The 17,996-nt window shown below is 38.5% G+C and overlaps 3 protein-coding genes across 3 annotated transcripts; 2 read left to right on the top strand and 1 right to left on the bottom strand.

The window, feature by feature from the left end:
• Positions 1-1,076: 1,076 nt before the first annotated feature.
• On the bottom strand, positions 1,077-2,159 carry LOC146456388 (glucose-induced degradation protein 8 homolog). Its single transcript, XM_085093153.1, has one exon. It carries the CDS (start codon positions 2,040-2,042, stop codon positions 1,365-1,367), a length of 678 nt encoding a protein of 225 aa, XP_084949279.1. The 5' UTR covers positions 2,043-2,159; the 3' UTR covers positions 1,077-1,364.
• A 14-nt stretch (positions 2,160-2,173) lies between these two features.
• LOC146456387 (large ribosomal subunit protein eL15-like) lies at positions 2,174-12,496 on the top strand. Its single transcript, XM_085093154.1, has 3 exons — positions 2,174-2,240; positions 2,972-3,298; positions 12,162-12,496. Exons 2-3 carry the CDS (start codon positions 2,990-2,992, stop codon positions 12,465-12,467), a joined length of 615 nt encoding a protein of 204 aa, XP_084949280.1. The 5' UTR covers positions 2,174-2,240; positions 2,972-2,989; the 3' UTR covers positions 12,468-12,496.
• Positions 12,497-13,910: 1,414 nt separating this feature from the next.
• LOC146456386 (uncharacterized) lies at positions 13,911-15,662 on the top strand. Its single transcript, XM_085092821.1, has 3 exons — positions 13,911-14,267; positions 14,405-15,325; positions 15,541-15,662. Exons 1-3 carry the CDS (start codon positions 13,929-13,931, stop codon positions 15,598-15,600), a joined length of 1,320 nt encoding a protein of 439 aa, XP_084948947.1. The 5' UTR covers positions 13,911-13,928; the 3' UTR covers positions 15,601-15,662.
• Positions 15,663-17,996: the final 2,334 nt, after the last annotated feature.

Raw genomic sequence — 17,996 nt, 5'->3', positions numbered from 1 at the left:
GTAAATAGGGAACATTGGTGTGTAGGTAAAGGATGGTTTACACACTATGATTTGTTGGCTGCACAGCCGTGACCAGTATCAGAGCATGAATCATGCGCTTATTTTGATACCCAATTTATGGCTGTTGGAACAAGTGTTGCAGCACAACAGAGTTTTATCAACTTGGGCCAACACCAGGCATTTCATTATTTTTTGTGGTACTATTTATTAATTTGTCTTGTTCAGAATGGCTTTAAATTTATCCAAAGGCAGGTACCATTTCAGAGCAAATGGATGCCTGTACCTGGGTACTGGCTACTATTAAAACCCTTGCAACACTCTTAAAGAAGCCTCCATGTCAATCAAAATTCAAAATCAGGGGCACTTTCCATTTCACCAAAATTTTGGTTTGAAATGCTGGAAACTTTCCATGTTGAATGGAAAGGCTTTTTTCCATTTGCTCCAAACTTTGGCCAAACATTGGCCTACTAAAGCGCTGTGCAACAGAACTAATAATTAGTTTTGAAGCTTCCCTTCTGTTGCGATTTAACCTATAAGACCCGACTTCAACTAACAAATCTGTTACCTATCTCTTACTGGCATGAATTTTTGTATTTAGTCTTTTTCTACAAAGCTGTTAATAACTTAGTTTTCATTGGTAGTGAAGCTCTGCCTGTAACCAGACAATCAAGCAGCAATGCTATTACTTATACTCCTAAGCGATGTGGAACTGTTACTTATCAACACTCATTTTTCATACGCACGCGCCGCACATGGAATGTTCAGCCAGCGGAGCTTCGCACAAGCCACGTCTCTCTAGCCTCATTTAAAAGTTTACAACTTCAATATTACAATAAGGCTCTGAACCTGTACGACGTTGACGACATCAGAATCTGGAAAACAATCTGTCCAAGATGCAAGTGAGGACTCTACTTTGCCCGCCGACGTGCTGCTTCTAACAATTTGAACTTTCGCTTTTTTTTTTCTTGTTTATATATTAGTAGCTCTAGTTTTTAAGTTTTAAACAATTTACATTGGATCCGCTGTCATTGGCTAGGCTTTAGTAGTCTCCCTGCCTAATAATTTTTTTTACCTATTCATGCTTATAGATCTGTATTTTATTTAGGCAAAGCTAAATAAATAAAACTTGAAAAGTGCCCCAGGTATCAAAATGCATGTATGATTTGCACCCGCTGATACTGTCAGCCTAACAAATTGTACCTTGTAAACCAGTCCTTAACGGCTTCAAGTCACCAGGAAAATACTAAAATATCAATAACTTTAACCACGTCAAACATCAGCGGAGTCTGAACATGATGCAACGATTGTTTGCGCTTGTTACATTCATGTTACATTACATAGGCTCATTTGAACAGAAGTGTACCTCACACAAAAGTTCCACTGGCCACATCTAACATTTTGGGGAACTTCGCCTTCTTCGTATCTAGCTCCGTTTGTGCCCACAACAACAACTTAAGTAAATTAGACAGCTTAGGTGAGGTTTCCCTGTTTTCCGCCTCTAGAATGGCAGCATTCAATTCACTCGCAACTTTTTGTCTTTGGGAAGGGCAAAGAAGCTCGCCAAAGGGAGAATCCTGTGGGTTGTCGAAAGCCAACAGAGCCATCGTGCGTTCTAACTCCTCTAGAAACTCCGGAGATTCATTTCCCTGCTCAGCAAGCTGATTCTGGGCAAAATCAACGGCAGATTCAATGTCCTTGTCTCGAATTAACTCAATTAAGCGTTGTTGCTGTAAGTGGAAGTATAGATGTGGTTTGCAGTCCAGTATTTCTGGGTTAAGCTTATTAGTTAGCGCGATTGCCTCTTCGATGTCCCCACGTTGAACCGCAGCCCTGATTTTGATCCTTTCATCCAGGCTGTCGAGCGGAGCAGAAGGTTGCGTGCCGGATTCCATTTTGAACTTTTCAGCAGCTTCTTTGAAGCCCTCGGTGACAAGGTAGTCCATTATCAAACGATTCATGTCTGCCCTCTGAAAACGCATGTCTGTTAGCTTTGACATCCACTCCTCTCTGTTTCCTTCTTCCCCTTTTTCTGCTTGGTTCATTTGCAAGGACAACAGGTTTTCTTCTTTGTAGAAAACCAGAAATCTCGATAGATTTGTGTTTTTATTCGCTCAACAACAAACATCAAAATGGCGATGGCGGGTACGTGATACACCTCAGTACGCATGCGCGTGCAAGATTCGAAACGAGGCACAGTAACTCGTAAGTTCTCTTTCCTGTTTGCTCTTTTGCGACCGGAGGTAAGAAAACTGGGTTTCGAAATCGTGTCTAATCCTCGCTTTGAAATCGTCATCTGATAATAAATTTTACCTCAAATATTTCTTTGACAATTCCTTTTTCCGTCGAAATCTTTTCTTGGACACATATTCGTTTCTTTTGACTATAGCAATGTCTGAAATGTTAGCATATTTCGGCGAAGACTTCCTACTGTCTTTTTGTTACTGAGCATTTGGTACGAGTTCACTGGCCAAAGTTGAATCATTTAAGTCTGTATCCTTTGCTTTACTTTATCTTTCAAATAATAAAACCATTTAAAGCATTTCTTTTATTATTGTCTGGAATCTAGTTTGAAGTGAAGGCGCCCTTCATACAATTTGAAGTATCTACAAAATGTTGCAAATCGTTCCCAAATTATATGTTTGGCTATTATATAGGCTTGTTGAAAACGGAACGTTTGTCAAAATTTGTAAGTAAGTGGTAACTAAAGCCACTTTGACCAACAGTAGCCACCGGATATATACAGGGCTTACTTGCACTGAGATCCCTTCCACTTGAAAACGCTTCCTTCTGTAGAGATACTATACTGTTTTTTGTTCACAATGAGAAAAACTGGGACTTACATCATTAAGTAACAATAACGTACTGGGTTTTTGGAACAAATTTCATCTTGGTACACGTTGTTCTACATTGTAAACAAGGGTGTCCTTATATACAGGCTACAATATGCAAAACTTTTGTTTTTCTATCTTAGCTGACTTAGGACCAAAAAATGGGAGCATATAAGTACCTTGAGGAGCTCTACAAAAAGAAACAGTCCGACCTTCTGCGGTTCCTACTGCGTGTTCGATGCTGGCAATATCGCCAACTCAATGCCATCCACAGAGCATCCCGTCCCATGCGCCCTGATAAAGCACGTCGCCTTGGTTACAAAGCTAAGCAAGGTTATGTGATTTACCGTATTCGTGTGAGGCGTGGTGGACGCAAGCGCCCAGTGCCTAAGGGTGCTACCTATGGTAAACCTGCTAACCAAGGTGTGAACCAATTGAAGTTCCAGAGGAGCTTGAGATCTGTTGCAGAGGTAAGCGGCCTAATCACTTTGCATTGTTGTTCATTGTTCTGAGTACTATCTAAAGCAGACCACTATTGAAGTGCCATTCTGCCCTCTCAAAATGTTTTGTAGACAGAAAGTGCCAAGTCCAAAAGAGGCGTGAGGAAAATTTTTGTGAGCTCAGTGCCAAGTTGCTGGCTGCTGGGACTGTACATTTTGAGAGGGCTTGTTTATTGTACAATGCTTAGTAATAGTTTGGTTCATGCACAGTTCATGTCAGATTTTGAAAACAAATTATTGATGTTGCCCTCATTATTGTCCATTGCAAGGTACATGGGTTTTGTGTACCTGTTCTATCACAGACTACAGTTTCAGAAAGGCATAAAATACATTTAAATATTATGTGTACACAGTATTTATAATGGCCTGCCACTGCATAATGCTTTATTCTTTTACCAAGCATCACTCCAGTTGTTGCTCATTTTAATTCTTTTGGTTATGGGTTATGGAGGATGTGGGCGCTAAACTAAAAAAATGCTACATGTCCTCAATATGGGTTATGGAGGATGTGGGCGCTATAATAAAAAAATAGGCAGTCTCAGACTGCATGTGTCTACTGCAGTACTGGTAAAGAAATGTGATATAAAAGAATTGAAGAAAAGGGAAATAAGAGTGAAATGAAAACGAAGCGGGAGGAGTGGAAATAGGATAGAGATAAAAAAAATGGTTGTAAAAATGTTGCATAGAATACTGGTGAGATTGAGATTAAGCTGGTATCGTTTACCACAAACATTTTGTATGAAGAGAACTGTAACTTTATTCTAACATAAACAATATATTATATAATCTTACAACGTGAACCACAACTTTGTACTGAAAGCAATGCAGCAAAGTTCTAAACATAAAGTACTGAAAGCAAAGTTCTAATCTGAAACGTAGGCATAAAATGCAACAGAAACTATAATTTAATCTATACTGAACTTATGAATGCCAAGTATCATTCTTTAACCCTTTGACTCCTGTCGTGTTTCCATAGTTTTCGCATAAATTAACTTTTCCCTAGAGCGGTTCAAAATGCGCAGTAGATAAATAAATATCGTTGGCTTCCAAAATTAACTGCATATTAAACTGGAATGATTAACCCATTAAGCACCAGCCGTTTCCAGAGGTTTTCCAAAAGTCAGCAAAATTGGCAAAGTGGTTATTTCCTACCCCATGTGCAGTAAAAAAACATAACTTACAGGGCAAAAAAAACAACACCCCTTTGGTCTAAGATAGTTAAAATTACTAATTATGGAATAAAATACCCTAGTTGCCAATTAAAAATTTTCCAAAAAACAAACTTGAGGGTAAAAATTTCCGAAATTTCGATGTAATTTGATCCGCGCGTCACGTGGGTGAAATTTGATCAGTCTCGAGAGCATGTGTTTGTTTACGCAAGATTACACAGTTGTCACGTTTTCTCAATAAAAATAGAAAGAAAAACACACAGAAAGCTTTTTTAAATTAAAAATTTATTCAGAAAAGTCTTTGTTTACGCCTTAGAAAGAAACGCGTATAATTATAAATGCGAGACGAGCGACGCGCAAGCGATTTGAAGGAAGAACAAGTCCAATTCGAAGCGAATTTATCGACCCGTGCGGGGCACGTTTTTCAAATATTTCGCAAAAACTATTCAGAGTACAAAGAATCGATCAATTAGAGTAGTATTTCAGTACAAATTCACAATCAAACCTGTAATTTTTTGGCTGTTGAATGTCCAGAAGTGCTCTAAAATTTCGCGGAAAGTCCGTGGCTTGAACAATGATTTGAGCTATCCGCTCGTTCGTTGCCTGGATAAAACAACAATTCGTACTCGAAGCGCAATTTCTTCGCCGTTATTTCTCGGATTTTCGCTGTCGAAACTGTTGAGTATTCCTTAGCAGTTCTTCTTTCGATTTACCATTTCGAAAAGGTGTGTTTTCTTTCGGAAAAAGCGAAAATCGGCGACTAAAAATTTAGCTGCGCGGCCCACGAGGCAACAAAAATTGAAATCGGACACCAATTCCTAAAGGCAAAAAGCTTTTTTGTCTGGGCCCCCCTAAGACCTAAAAATATATGCGCAGTAAGTGGATTCTGATTGGTCAGTCCTTTCTGAAGACAATGAGAACAATAGGGGACAAAAAATTCCCTTCTAGGGGAGGTAGGCTCAAATTGTGGAGTGTGCGCAAATGCGCCCAAAATTGCGGCCGGTTTTGGCCGGCATGGTGCGTAATGGGTTAAACAAATGTTTTCTGACGTAAAATAATATCGTTACTATTAATCATTTGCCGAAAAACACACTTGAACGCAAAAATTGCGAAAATTCACGGCATGTTGATGAAGACCTTTGGCATATCAAATTTCAACCCGCTTAAGCAAATTGTCCTTGATTACGCATCTGTCGCTTCTCAAACGCATATATATATATATATATATATTGTTTTTTTTTTTTTTAATGAAGAAGAACTTTATTTCACTACATAAATACTTATTACACTTTTCAAATAGTTAAAGAAAAGAAAAAAAAATAATAATACAACAACTACAATGCTACTATTATTACAAAGTTGTGATAATATATTACCGTATTACAATTCTTAGCCTGCGAGCAAGCTCTCTAGCTTGGGGGTGGGGGGCTTGCTCGCAGGCTATACTATTCTATATGACAGAAGTTTATTTTAAACGCAGATACTAAACACACGTACACACAAAATCAAAACTGCATAAGCCGTTGCATTAGCGCGGCAGCTATTACTTAAGAAATTAGCTGAAGCTAATGTAGGTAAAAGAAGGAGCATATTGTTTTTCGACAGCAAAAATTAACTTTGAAATTTTTCAATGCGGTATTTAAATTTAATTTTTTTTATAAAGTCGGAGAGAAGCAATGCTTCTTCGTTAAGTTTCCTGGTGTATATATGTCGCTTGATGAATAAGAGTGTGTGATTAAATTTCTTTAATAATGGCATGGAGTTATTAAAGATTCCAAATAAGAGTTCTTCTTTGTTTGGAGGAAAGTTTGTGTTATTGTTATCATTAAACCAAGACAAACAAGTTCTAGTGAAGCGCTGAGTGAAGTGGCATTCAAGGAAAGTATGGTCAATAGAGTCTTGATCCCCGCAGTAAATACATTCATTATCTGTTTTAATTCCGAATTTGTGAAGCTCTTTCTTCGTAACGATAATTCTGTGTATAAACTTGAAGTGAAATTCTTTCATTTTATTTTCCTTGCTGATATCCCGAACGGAACTGAAAATGTCACTCCATTTTTCTTCATCTAAATTGAGAGTAGTGTCCCAACGTTGGGGACCAGAATGCTTGTCGTTATACGTTTTATTAATTATGAGCCAATAGAAATCTTTCGCCTTCGCTTCCATAAGGTTGATTCGTACCTCATTTCCAAGATGAAAAGAAGTTACATCGTTGATATGAGCCAAGGCGGAATATTGCATTGATATTGATTTTGAGACCAGGTGTTTTGGTATAGCGTTAACGACCTGATAGAATTGGAGAAAGTTAGTGTTAGTTAAGCCATATTTCCTTCGAAAGTCATTGAAAGATAAGAAACTACCATCGCTTCTCAGTAGGTCTTTGATTTCTCGTACTCCTTTCAAGAACCACTCTTTAATAAAAAAGGGTTCACCACCAATTAGGATATCCTTGTTGTTGAACAAAATTGTGTCATGAAAGTCCCTGGTAGAATAAAGAGTTCTTAGCTCCCTAAAAAACTCGAGCATTTCTCTGTAGAACCTTGGTAGATCGAGTAAATACTTGACATTGTAATTGCAGTTAAGAAGGAATCTCAGACCTCCTCTCTTTCTAAAACAATAGTCTGGTAACGTCTTCCAATTCTGATTTTGACAGTTTAAAAGCCTAGGAATCCAAGCTAAACGTAACGATTTTATCATTGTCTCAACATCAACCATACGTAGTCCACCTTTGACATATTCCTGGTAAAGTCCAGCTCTTCTAATTTTGTCACGCTTATTTTTCCATAAGAACCAGAAAAGGCGTCTTTTAACATTATCTATGACATCGTTTGGAACGTCTATATTGGATATAGAGTAAACAAGAGACGAGATCCCTAGTGCTTTAATTATTAGAACCTTCCAAACAGTGATAAGTCTCTGGATCTCCAAATATCAAGATTCGTTTGGAGTTTTTGGATTTTAATTTTAAAATTTAGTTCATCATTACCTTTAGAATCATACGATAAATATATTCCAAGGAATCTGGTCGGGCAATGAACCCACTTAAGACTTAATGGTTTATTACGATTATTAGCCCACTTGCCTAACCAAACGCATATATGAATTGACAAAGACACGAAAATCAACAAAAAGCTTTTCCAACAAAACATTTTATTGAAATAAACGATGCATTTGCTATTAGAGGCCAAAACTTTCAGGGTTTTTTTGCGTGCGTGCAAACACACATGTAAAATTTGAAGACACTCCGTGTTTGTTCAAAGCGATCACTCGCAGTAAATTCGGGCACGTTTGCGATGAAAATTACAGAAGTTACAGCATTCTGGTTCAAATCATCACTTAAACTATTTGTAAAAAGCAAATCAACATCGGAAAACATCATTTACCGTATTGTCGCCATTGTCCTGATCCGGAAATACAATTGCTTAGAACTCGGTCAGTCGAGGATAAGCGTCAGCTTTCGATAGGATTCCATTTGGGATTCCTGTGGCATTTACACTCTTACACTCTTTCACTCTTTCACTCTTTCACTCAACCCGATGACATAGTGTCTACGCTTCTCTAGAAGCAGTAGACACAAAAATGCTACATGTCCTCAATACAAGGGACATGTATCACTTGCAGCATGCCAATTCTGAGCCTTCCCTTTTGTAGGATCGCTTCATGTTTAAGGATGGTGCCTACTAGTAATATAATTAGGATTGTTTTCACATCTTATACCGGTAAGTTAAAAAACACTTTGGAGTGAAGGATTCGGTTCCAAATGCCTTGCATTCTCGTGTGGTGTATAAATTCACATGTGCAGGCTGTCACGCCTGTTATGTCGGGGAAACCACTCAGCATTTTGCCACACGGGTTCACGCTTATTTACACTCTGACCATAATTCTCACATCTTCAAGCATTTAAATGGCTCAGAGTCATGTAGGGTTCTGTGTTCGGAGGCTTGTTTTTCCATTCTGGACTCGGCTCCTACTACGTTTCAACTCAAGATCAGTATTATGCAATTTGTTTCACATCTGTTCTTGTAATCAGCCGCATCATTCAATCATTGTTTTGTATTCCCTTTAGTATTATGTAACATGTAAAAAGCTACACTGTTCATATTTGTAATTTTCTACTGCTTGTTCTATGGAGCGTTTTCATTCACGTGACTACTGGCTATATCGGTTTACTGAGACAAAAGAAAGTATTTGCAGAAAAATAGAGTTCAATTCCCAGAGGTTTAGTTTGGAACACCAACATGGCCGCCATTTCTTTGTTTTGGGACAGCAACATGGCCGTTGTGACGTCATGTGAAAACACTCCATATATATTTTTTCAAAACTTGTAACATCCCAAAACTGATAATGGATACAAATTGTATCCGAAACATGTCTTTCAAATTCAAAAGTGTGTGTATTTTTCTCAAATGTTTAATATCCCCCTGCTCTCATACCATTAGGGAATTTCGGAAATATAATTCCAAAGTATTTTTGCGCAGTTAATGACTATGTGGGACAAGCAGATCTTAGCAAGGGCTATTGGAATCCAAAAAGAAAATTGGGGGTAACCACGCATTTTTTAGAGATAATTATTCTAAAAAGCAGTAAAATCCAAAGTAATATATGGCATTTTTTTTTCCAAATTGAAGCTTTATTATTTCTGAAAAATGCATGGTTACCTCCAATTTTCTTTTTGGATACCAAAAGCACTTGCTAAGTTCTGCTTTCTCCGCATAGTTTTAAACCACACAAAACCTGTATTAGTAGGCACCACCCATAGGAAACCCGAGTATCTTGGGATGCACAGAGCATATGCACAGTAACAAAAGTAGGCATCGTTCTTAAAGCCTAGTTGGATAATACACTATTCTACATTGGTACACCCCTTACATTTGAATGCAAATGTGATAGTCAAACTTGTTTAGCCAAAAGTTGCTCACAGATACAAAAATACATCCAAGGCTGTTGCCTGAAAACAATTTTAAGAAGGCCAAAAGCCAACAAGTTAGGAGCCTAAATTGTTAAAATATTGCAAATGTTTGGTTTTATCAACCGAGTTGATAAAGTAATTTGGCCCCTGTAAAGAGATTGGAGTGTGTCAGAGTGAATGATTTGCTTTGACAAAGGACTTGAATCTCTTTACAGTGGCCAAATTACCTTATCAACTCTGTTGATAAAACCAAACGTTTGTCTCCATTGCAGCACTGCAGTTTCTTTAGAAACTCTGACACCCCCTTATCCATTTGTGAAAATATTAGTTGCTGTTGCAAAAAAATTTAGACACCCAGGCTCCGGTTAGGCAGCAGCGTTGACTTAATTCATTTATTGTAGTAATAAGTAATACAGAACTCTACACGGCTAATTTTGCACCAATAACTCTTTCCTCATGTCATAAAAAAAAATTAGGGACAACATACGTGTTGAACATTACAGGATGTCGCTCAATATGACGGAAATTGTTCCACTTTCACACCCACAAGATAATTTCAACCAACTTCATTCACACGCCACCCTGCCTCTGTCCATTTGCAATTTACAGGACAAAACAGGCAACTTAGTACAAGGGTATGGGGAATGCTGTGCCGTGCAGTGCTTGACCTCAATAGGATTTGAACTCATGACCACCCACGTCCTGCTTCTTCAGCTCAGTTGGTAAAACATCAGTAATTTAACATTCAGGGTGTTTGAATACCACTGAGGTCAAAGTTTTTTTTTTTACCTTGTCATCAGACACATGCTTCTAGGACTCCCTGTTTGCAATTCCTGGCTAAAAAGCCTGCTCATTTCACAGTTGTAAAAGCTGTGCTGCTATAATCCATGAGCAGTCAGCAATCTGGTGTCTTTATTCACCAATTTTGTGTTACGCTTATGGGAAAGTAATCAAGTTGTAACTCTTGCTACTGAGCTCCTTGTTTTAGGGTTCTTGGTTACATCTGAGTGCAGCTTGCTCTTTTCTTCTCTTGGACTTGATTGTTTGTGTTGTCCTACTACACTCACACTGTGAAGAAAACTAACATGTTAAGGTTACCCGATACCTTCAATGGTGTCTCGCGATTAAGCGATGCAGCGCATCCAGTTTAAACTGTAGATACGTAAACCCCTATATCAAATTAAAGCTTATAGAGCTGACTATCAAACCATACCAAGAATTTTGAAATAAAATAAATTGTCGAATTTTTTACGACCTCTAATTGCGAGCGTCCGAATCACCTTTTTAAAGCTACAAGTCAAAGTGAATTTTGCTTTTTGCTAATTTAATTTGCTCCTCAGTTTCCTGACCCAAAGCGCTAGAAAAACGTGTCTACGTTTTGCCATATTCAATCGCAGTGAAAAGTTATAGAGCATTTTCGAAATAGGATGAAAAAAACGTGGAGTAATCGTACAAAAATCACTCTCGGAGAAAAAATATTTCGAAAGAAAAAATTCGCAGACACGTTTTTGTTGTTTATATGTTAAACTAGCTACTGCCCAAATTTGACGGCAAACGAACAAATTCCTTTTGAGTTTTAGCTTTTTGAAGTGGCTCCTCCAAGTGAAAAAAATTTATTCGAGAAAGCAGCGCTAAACATTCGGCAATTCATGTTATTTCAAAATTCTTGGTTTAGTTGGATAGCCAGCTCCATAAGCTTTAATTTGATATAAGGGTTCAGGTATCTACAGTTTAAGCAGGACGCGCTACATCGCTTGGACGCGAGACACCTCTGAAGACACCTTGTTGGCGTAATTATTGACCTATAGCGCTTGTTGTTTTAGCTCAGATTTGTCAGATTTTTTGCGTGTGCAGGAATGTCGCTAAGAGCCGGCTACCGGTGAATTTCACCGTCTGAAAGAGATCTTATCACCAGCTGACATTTAAACAGAACACAAATACTTTAGGCTAAGTTAAAAGGTATATAGTCCAAAAGACCCAGCTAGGTTTATTATTGAGCCTGTTGAGGTTTTTCTTAGCTACATCCCTGCATATGGCCTTCAATTCCTTCAGGAAATGTTGCCTTGATGTCTTATCCATATTTGCTTGCCTTCATGCTTCATTTGGTGAGAAAAATGGAGGAAAGATCCTCAAAGTTATTTACCCAACTTAAGCAGTTGTGAAAAGAAAGCCTTAAAAAATTTCAGGCTCAACATGATTTGAACCCATGACCTCTGTGATGCTGGTGCAGTGGTCCACCAACTGAGCTATCAAGCCAACTAGGAGCTGGTCATATTGGAAGGATGAATAAATGAATATGAACATATGAAACATTTATTTAAACTGTAGGTGAAAGATTAAATGGAAGAAAGACCCTTGCAGTTATTTACACAAGTTGTGAGTTTGTAAGTAACTGCGAGGATCTTGCTTCATCTTCCATATAATCTTTCACCCGCAGTTCAGAGAATTATATGTTTCATATGTTCATATTAAAAATGGGAATCTTGTCCATAATCATAGGTTTTTACCCCAAAGCAACTGCATAAAAGTGAAAAAAAAATCTTACGGCAATGTTTCCTGAAGGAATTCATAGCCACATGCAAATATCTGGCAATTCCGAGCAAAAAACAACAAGAGCTATCTAAAAAGTACAAGTCGATTGTGCTCTGAGCTGTTCAATTTTAATTCAAAGGCCAGGTATTTAGTCCATTTCCAATGCCATTAAATTGCATAGGTTTTGACAGTGTCATGTATATTTTGTTCCATTTTTGTCCAGGAGCGTGCTGGCCGATATTGCAGCAGCCTGCGAGTGCTTAACTCGTACTGGGTGGCTGAAGATTCTACATACAAATACTTTGAAGTCATCATGGTAGACCCATTCCACAAAGCCGTACGCCGTGATCCAAGAATCAACTGGATCTGCAAACCAGTGCACAAGCACCGTGAGCTGCGTGGTTTGACCGCTGCTGGTCGTAAAAACCGTGGTATGCGTAAGGGCCACGGCTACAACAAGGTGATTGGTAGCTCTCGTCGCGGTTGCTGGAAGAGGCGTAATACATTGTCTCTCCGTCGATATCGTTGATTGTTCAATAATAAAAACCTGCACCTCTATTTATTTGTTGTTTGGTTGTTGTTTTCCCTGATTTGTTGCACAGTCTGTTTGTCTACGATTGTGGATTTTGTTTTGTTTACTTGTTGATCTTCAGACAAAATATACCAGGAGGCTATTTAACAGATGGAAAGCTCGAGGATTGTTTCATCTGATCTTCCCGCGGCGATTATCAAATTCAATAGAAAACTAATTTTCTCACGTAATAACCAGGTTTGTGCCGAAGTAGGGCTTATCTGGAGCAATTTCAAGGCAAAAAAAAAAATCATTTGCGATTATCTTCCATAAAGCCCTTCAATTTATAAATGGCAGTTCGTTGAAAATTCATGGGTGTACGGTTTCAAAGCCCTTTCCCCTTTCAGTTTATGGGACCCACCCTTGCTTGGATACCCAGGAGGAGAAAGTTGGAACAAGGGAAAATCAAATTGGGCAAGAAAAATTCTGGCGGTTAATTTTCCCCTTGAATTTCCGCCAAAAGTTTCTCTCCGTTTTGACTTTCCCAGTATGGGTGGGGTCTTCATTCAAGAAACCCGTTTCAGGGGGAATGTGAGCCTTGCTGGAGGGTTTTTAAGGATTCTTTCTCGGTAGCTATGAAACTTGCTCGAAATTGCTGGCGGCTAATACAGTCTTAGCAGGCAAAACTGCAATGGATGCATTATGGAAAGGTACTTTCGAAATGTTAGATTTACTTCTATTTGACCAGTTTCTTGCTTCCGAACTCTTCAAAGATGTTCTTGGCATTTGTTTAATGACTTACCTTTTGTTTGATGACTTACCTTGACTTATTACATTCATTACATTTATTATTTATTATATTTATTACATTTATTTTCTGCAAGTAAGCTTTCAAGTCAACCGCTTTGATCATTCGCGTTAATTGTCCAAGGAAAAGTATGACCATAAACTCGGACTGAGAGAAGAGAAAGAAGTGCGCAAATTGCAATTAACTCGGCCGTGTCTTAAAAATCCACCTGTGTATATACTTATTCGTTTGTTTTGTCATGAAAAAACAATTGAAACGCTCAATGAAATTTTCTGGCATCAGACCTCAGTCGCTATGACCATTTTAAAGTTTGAACTAATGAACTGTTAAATTTTCTGTTGTATATTCTCAATACCGCCATTTTTGAACATCAATGAAAGTTTACGGTAAAGTTTTGAGCATTGATTAATATTAAACTTGTCGGCTCTTTCCATTGAAGAAAAAGAAAAATCATTGATATAATAAGTAAAATAGCACAATTCCACTTTATGTTGCGACCAATTAAACCAAAGAAATCACTTTTGTCAAACCCGCGTGGCGGGTAAACGCAATCAAGTCTTGAGTTCTTGTTAGTTGAGAGAGTTCGATTTAACCAATAGACCCATTTCAGATGTGACGTATGTCACGTGACTTTGCGAACTGGAGGACAAGCTTTCGCGTTTGTTTACAAAATGGCGGTGAAAGAGACGAAAAAACGAGGGCTCTTACCTGGCTATTTCGAAGGCATACAGCTAAAGGAAACGAAAGACCGATACTTAGCGAAATTAGTAGATATAGATGGACAAGATCCCTATGAAATTCCGCGAAACGAATGGATAGATGATGTGGATTCTTGGCCAGATGTAACGTACATCCACGTCGGAATGTATCTGTTATTTTCGTCGAGTCCATACACTCAAGATCAACTAATGAACTACAAGAGTTTAGATTGCTACCAAAATTTTGCGAATGGATGGGTTCGGGAAGTATTTAGCAAGACCTTTGGCGAAAATCGCCTCGTAATCGCAAAGGTAAGGTTGAGGAAGCGATTGCAGTTTTACTTGTTCGGCTTGTTCATGTCTGTGGCTCGCATTTCAAATGTTCTTGTTTATCGTCGGATTGATCGCTGATCGCTTGCAGTGTGTTTACTATAATGTTTCACTTTTAGGTAAATCATTCACAGAGGATGTCTGAAAAGCCTTTGACTCCATGGGTCGTGTGTGAAAAGTCCGGCAAAGTGCTTTGTGCCCACTGTGACTGCATGGCTGGCCTTGGCGAGAGCTGCTCACATGTTGCTTCACTTCTGTGGGCCATCGAAGCTGGATGCAAGCGAAGGGATTCCTTAACAGTAACTGAAAAAAAGGCCTACTGGGTGCTGCCATCAGCGGTGAAATCTGTGCCATATTCCAGAGTAAAGGATATTCAGTTCTCCAAGATCTCCTCTGCAAATGCTGCAGTCAAGCAATCATCAGTTTCAATCCCTTCAGAGACTGAACTAACTGAGTTATTTAATTGTATCAAGAATTGTCCCTCTAAACCAGCTCTGTTGTCTCTCATACCTACTCACTCAGATTTGTATGTACCTAAATCCCTGAATCCAGAACTACCACTTGTGCTATCCAATTTGTTTGATAAAAGCCTTGCTGAAACTGACTATCCAACTCTACTTGAAAAGGCAGAAGAAGCAGTTCAACAGCTCCAGGTAACTAAGAAGCAGCAGGCATTGGTGGAAGAAAAGACCAGAGACCAGGCAAACTCCAGGCTTTGGTTTCGGATGAGAACTGGGCGGATAACTGCATCAAAATTCAAGAGTGCCTGTCACACTGATCCCTCATGCCCATCGCATTCGTTGATCATGGGTATATGCCACCCAGAGATGGCACGTTTTAACACAGAGGCAACCAAATGGGGATGTCAGCATGAACGGGCAGCTAGGGAAGCCTACAGCTGCTTTCAAAAAGAGAGGCACAAGAATTTCACTGTGTCAGATTCTGGTCTGTTTGTAAGCACTGAACATCCTTACCTTGGAGCATCCCCAGATGGGTTGGTGACCTGTGAATGTTGTGGTGCTGGCGCATGTGAAATTAAGGTATTATATTTTTTAATATTTCATCCATTTTCTTGATAGGAGCCAAATACATGAAGAGGGTTGGCCAGCATACACACTTTTTTTTTAAAACATAACCAAGGTGGCACACCTCTGTCTGGCAAACTGAGTGGGTCTGACTCATTTAATTTGACCCTTAATATTTTTGTTGCTTTGTTCAACAATTTAAGCACTCATGTTAGTCTCACTATTTTTAGTGCCCATTTTGTCACAAGAATGATGATATTTCCACCTCCACCAAGGACAAAAATTTCTGATTGGAAGAAACAGCTACAGGAGTGCATCAACTCAAACGCAATCATCAGTACTATTACCAGGTAATACGACAGTTAAAATTCTTCAAAATGAAACCTTGGTAACCAAAACACCACATTTTCTCAGATGTGTGGATTAGTGTACAAATCAAACGCGAAATTACCTTCGAGTCTTCAACACTCGGTTAAATATCATTGAAAATGGCACAATTATAATTGCAGCAATACAAGAAAAAGTGTGATAGAAGCTATTACAGAGTTTTGTCCTAGATTTAGAATCGGTTCAGTAGTGCTTGATCCATACTGGCCGGATAGTTCTTCTGTACGTCATACGTGTAGTGTCATATATACTCATTTCAAACATGAAAGGTATGCATTTTCTGTAAGAAAGAGATCACATTTGATTTTTTTTTTTCGTCCGAAATTGACTAATGGATATAACAATGAAAAAATCAAATGGACTTCGTTTAGCTTTTATTTAAGATGATTTATGTGGCAGTCTCGCATTTTAATAGTGATCCCTTCCCAAAAGCCGCCATTTATAAACAAGACGTTACAATTACGGCACAATGAGTTTGGGAATTTCAAAGGGTACCGGCAAAATTACCCCAAATCTTTTTTTTTTTTTTTTTTTTTTTTTTTTTTGAGGTTTGAGGTTTGAATGTGGCATAACATGATTTCCTCCAATTTGAGTGGTTTGATTGATGTAAGCCGAGGTGACAATTTGTTCTAACAGTTCAATTAAACTGGATGCACATTTTATATTTACATCGATTTAATACATCACTGAAACTTGCCGTCTTTAAAAAGACTGAAAGGTAAACGGGGATATAATAAGTAAACATAATTCGAACCAAATGTTACAACCAAACCAAAGAAATCACTCTAACGACTCTAACCAAACACGGCAAACGAAGGACACAACGAACCAATCAGAACTGAATGCAAGAAAATGGCGCCAAGCGCGGGAAAACGCGATGAGCAAGTCAGCAGTGACAAGCTGATGATTTATTAATTAGCTGTAGCTTTTTATAGATTCATCGGTTAAGATTGTTTTTCTTAGGCCCCGTTTATATGGAGAAAAATCGTCCCGGGTAGAAGGGTCACTCGCCTACCCGAGCTACCCTGGGCGAGCCAACGTTTCCTACATTTCCTTACAAAACTTGGGGAACCGTTTACATGAGAAACAGAAAGTTGGCTGGGCTAGAAGGGTGACCCGTCTTGCAGGGTCACTCTTTTTCGATGGTAGGGTCACCCTCCTAGCCGGGCCAACTTTTCTCCATATAAACACTTTGGCTCGTCGACCAGACGGGTCAACTCCGTCAAGGCGAGACAATCAGAGCATGAGCGAGCGCTGTTGGCTCGGGCAAAGGGGTTAACTTTTTTCTCAAATAAACGCTCGCTGAAGTTGACTCGGCTGGGAGGGTAACTCTCTTTCCCGGGACAACTTTGCTCCACATAAACGGGGCCTTAATCTCGGTTCCAGACCCCCTTTTCACTTTTATACTTTCACTTTCTAGAATAATTCATCACTGTCATTCATTCACCAGGCTGGAAATATACCATCACATTTGTTTCATATACACATATAGTTTTAAAAAATTTTAACGGTCACTTTTGAAAATGTATGTGACTAGCATACGAAACGTTAAGTTATATAAAAAGCGAGAGTTTATTATGTTTATTACCGCTGTTTGAATTTTATTTCTGATCAAGTTACGATGGCCCAAGAACAAAAGTCATAATTACTTTTGGTCAAGAAAGTTTTATTTAACCAGTCAGAATTATGTACAAAGCAAACGAGAATTTGCCTTCGACAGTCGGTTAAAAACCACCGAAAATTGTAATTGTGGCAACACAAGAAAAAGTGTGAAGCTATTTATTACAGTGTGTTGTCCCAGATTATGAGGACTCAGAGTTGGTTGTCCTTAAATCCGTCAGAATGGATAAGTTCATATGCGCGAGGTCTTAAACGCAGGGTTTTTCTCATTTCAAAGCTAAAAGGTATCCATTTTTGGAAAGAAAGAGGTGCTAATTGATATTTTGTAATTCGAAAATCGACTGATGAATAAAAATGAAGAAAACTGCTCAGTTTTCAGACGTTTGAGCTCGTTGAAAAAAAAAAACAAAAAACAAAAAAAAAGAAAGAAAGGAAAAAGCAAATGGACTTTGTATAGCTTTTATAGAAGATGATTTTGCCAGCAGTCCCCCATTCACTGAAGCCCTTTCTAAGCCGCCATTAATAATTGAAATTTTACGACAAAAAAGACTTTACAATTATTGCACACTTTGGGAATTTCAAAGAGTACCGACAAAATTACTCCAATTCTTTTGACAAATTTTGAACATGACTAACAATTTCCTCTGATTTTAGTGGTGACAATTTGTTATAACCCTTT

Source organism: Pavona decussata, unplaced genomic scaffold (assembly GCF_977016875.1).
Source record: "Pavona decussata unplaced genomic scaffold, jaPavDecu1.1 SCAFFOLD_254, whole genome shotgun sequence".
NCBI lineage: Eukaryota > Metazoa > Cnidaria > Anthozoa > Scleractinia > Agariciidae > Pavona > Pavona decussata.
This window is presented reverse-complemented; position numbering and strand designations above follow the sequence as displayed.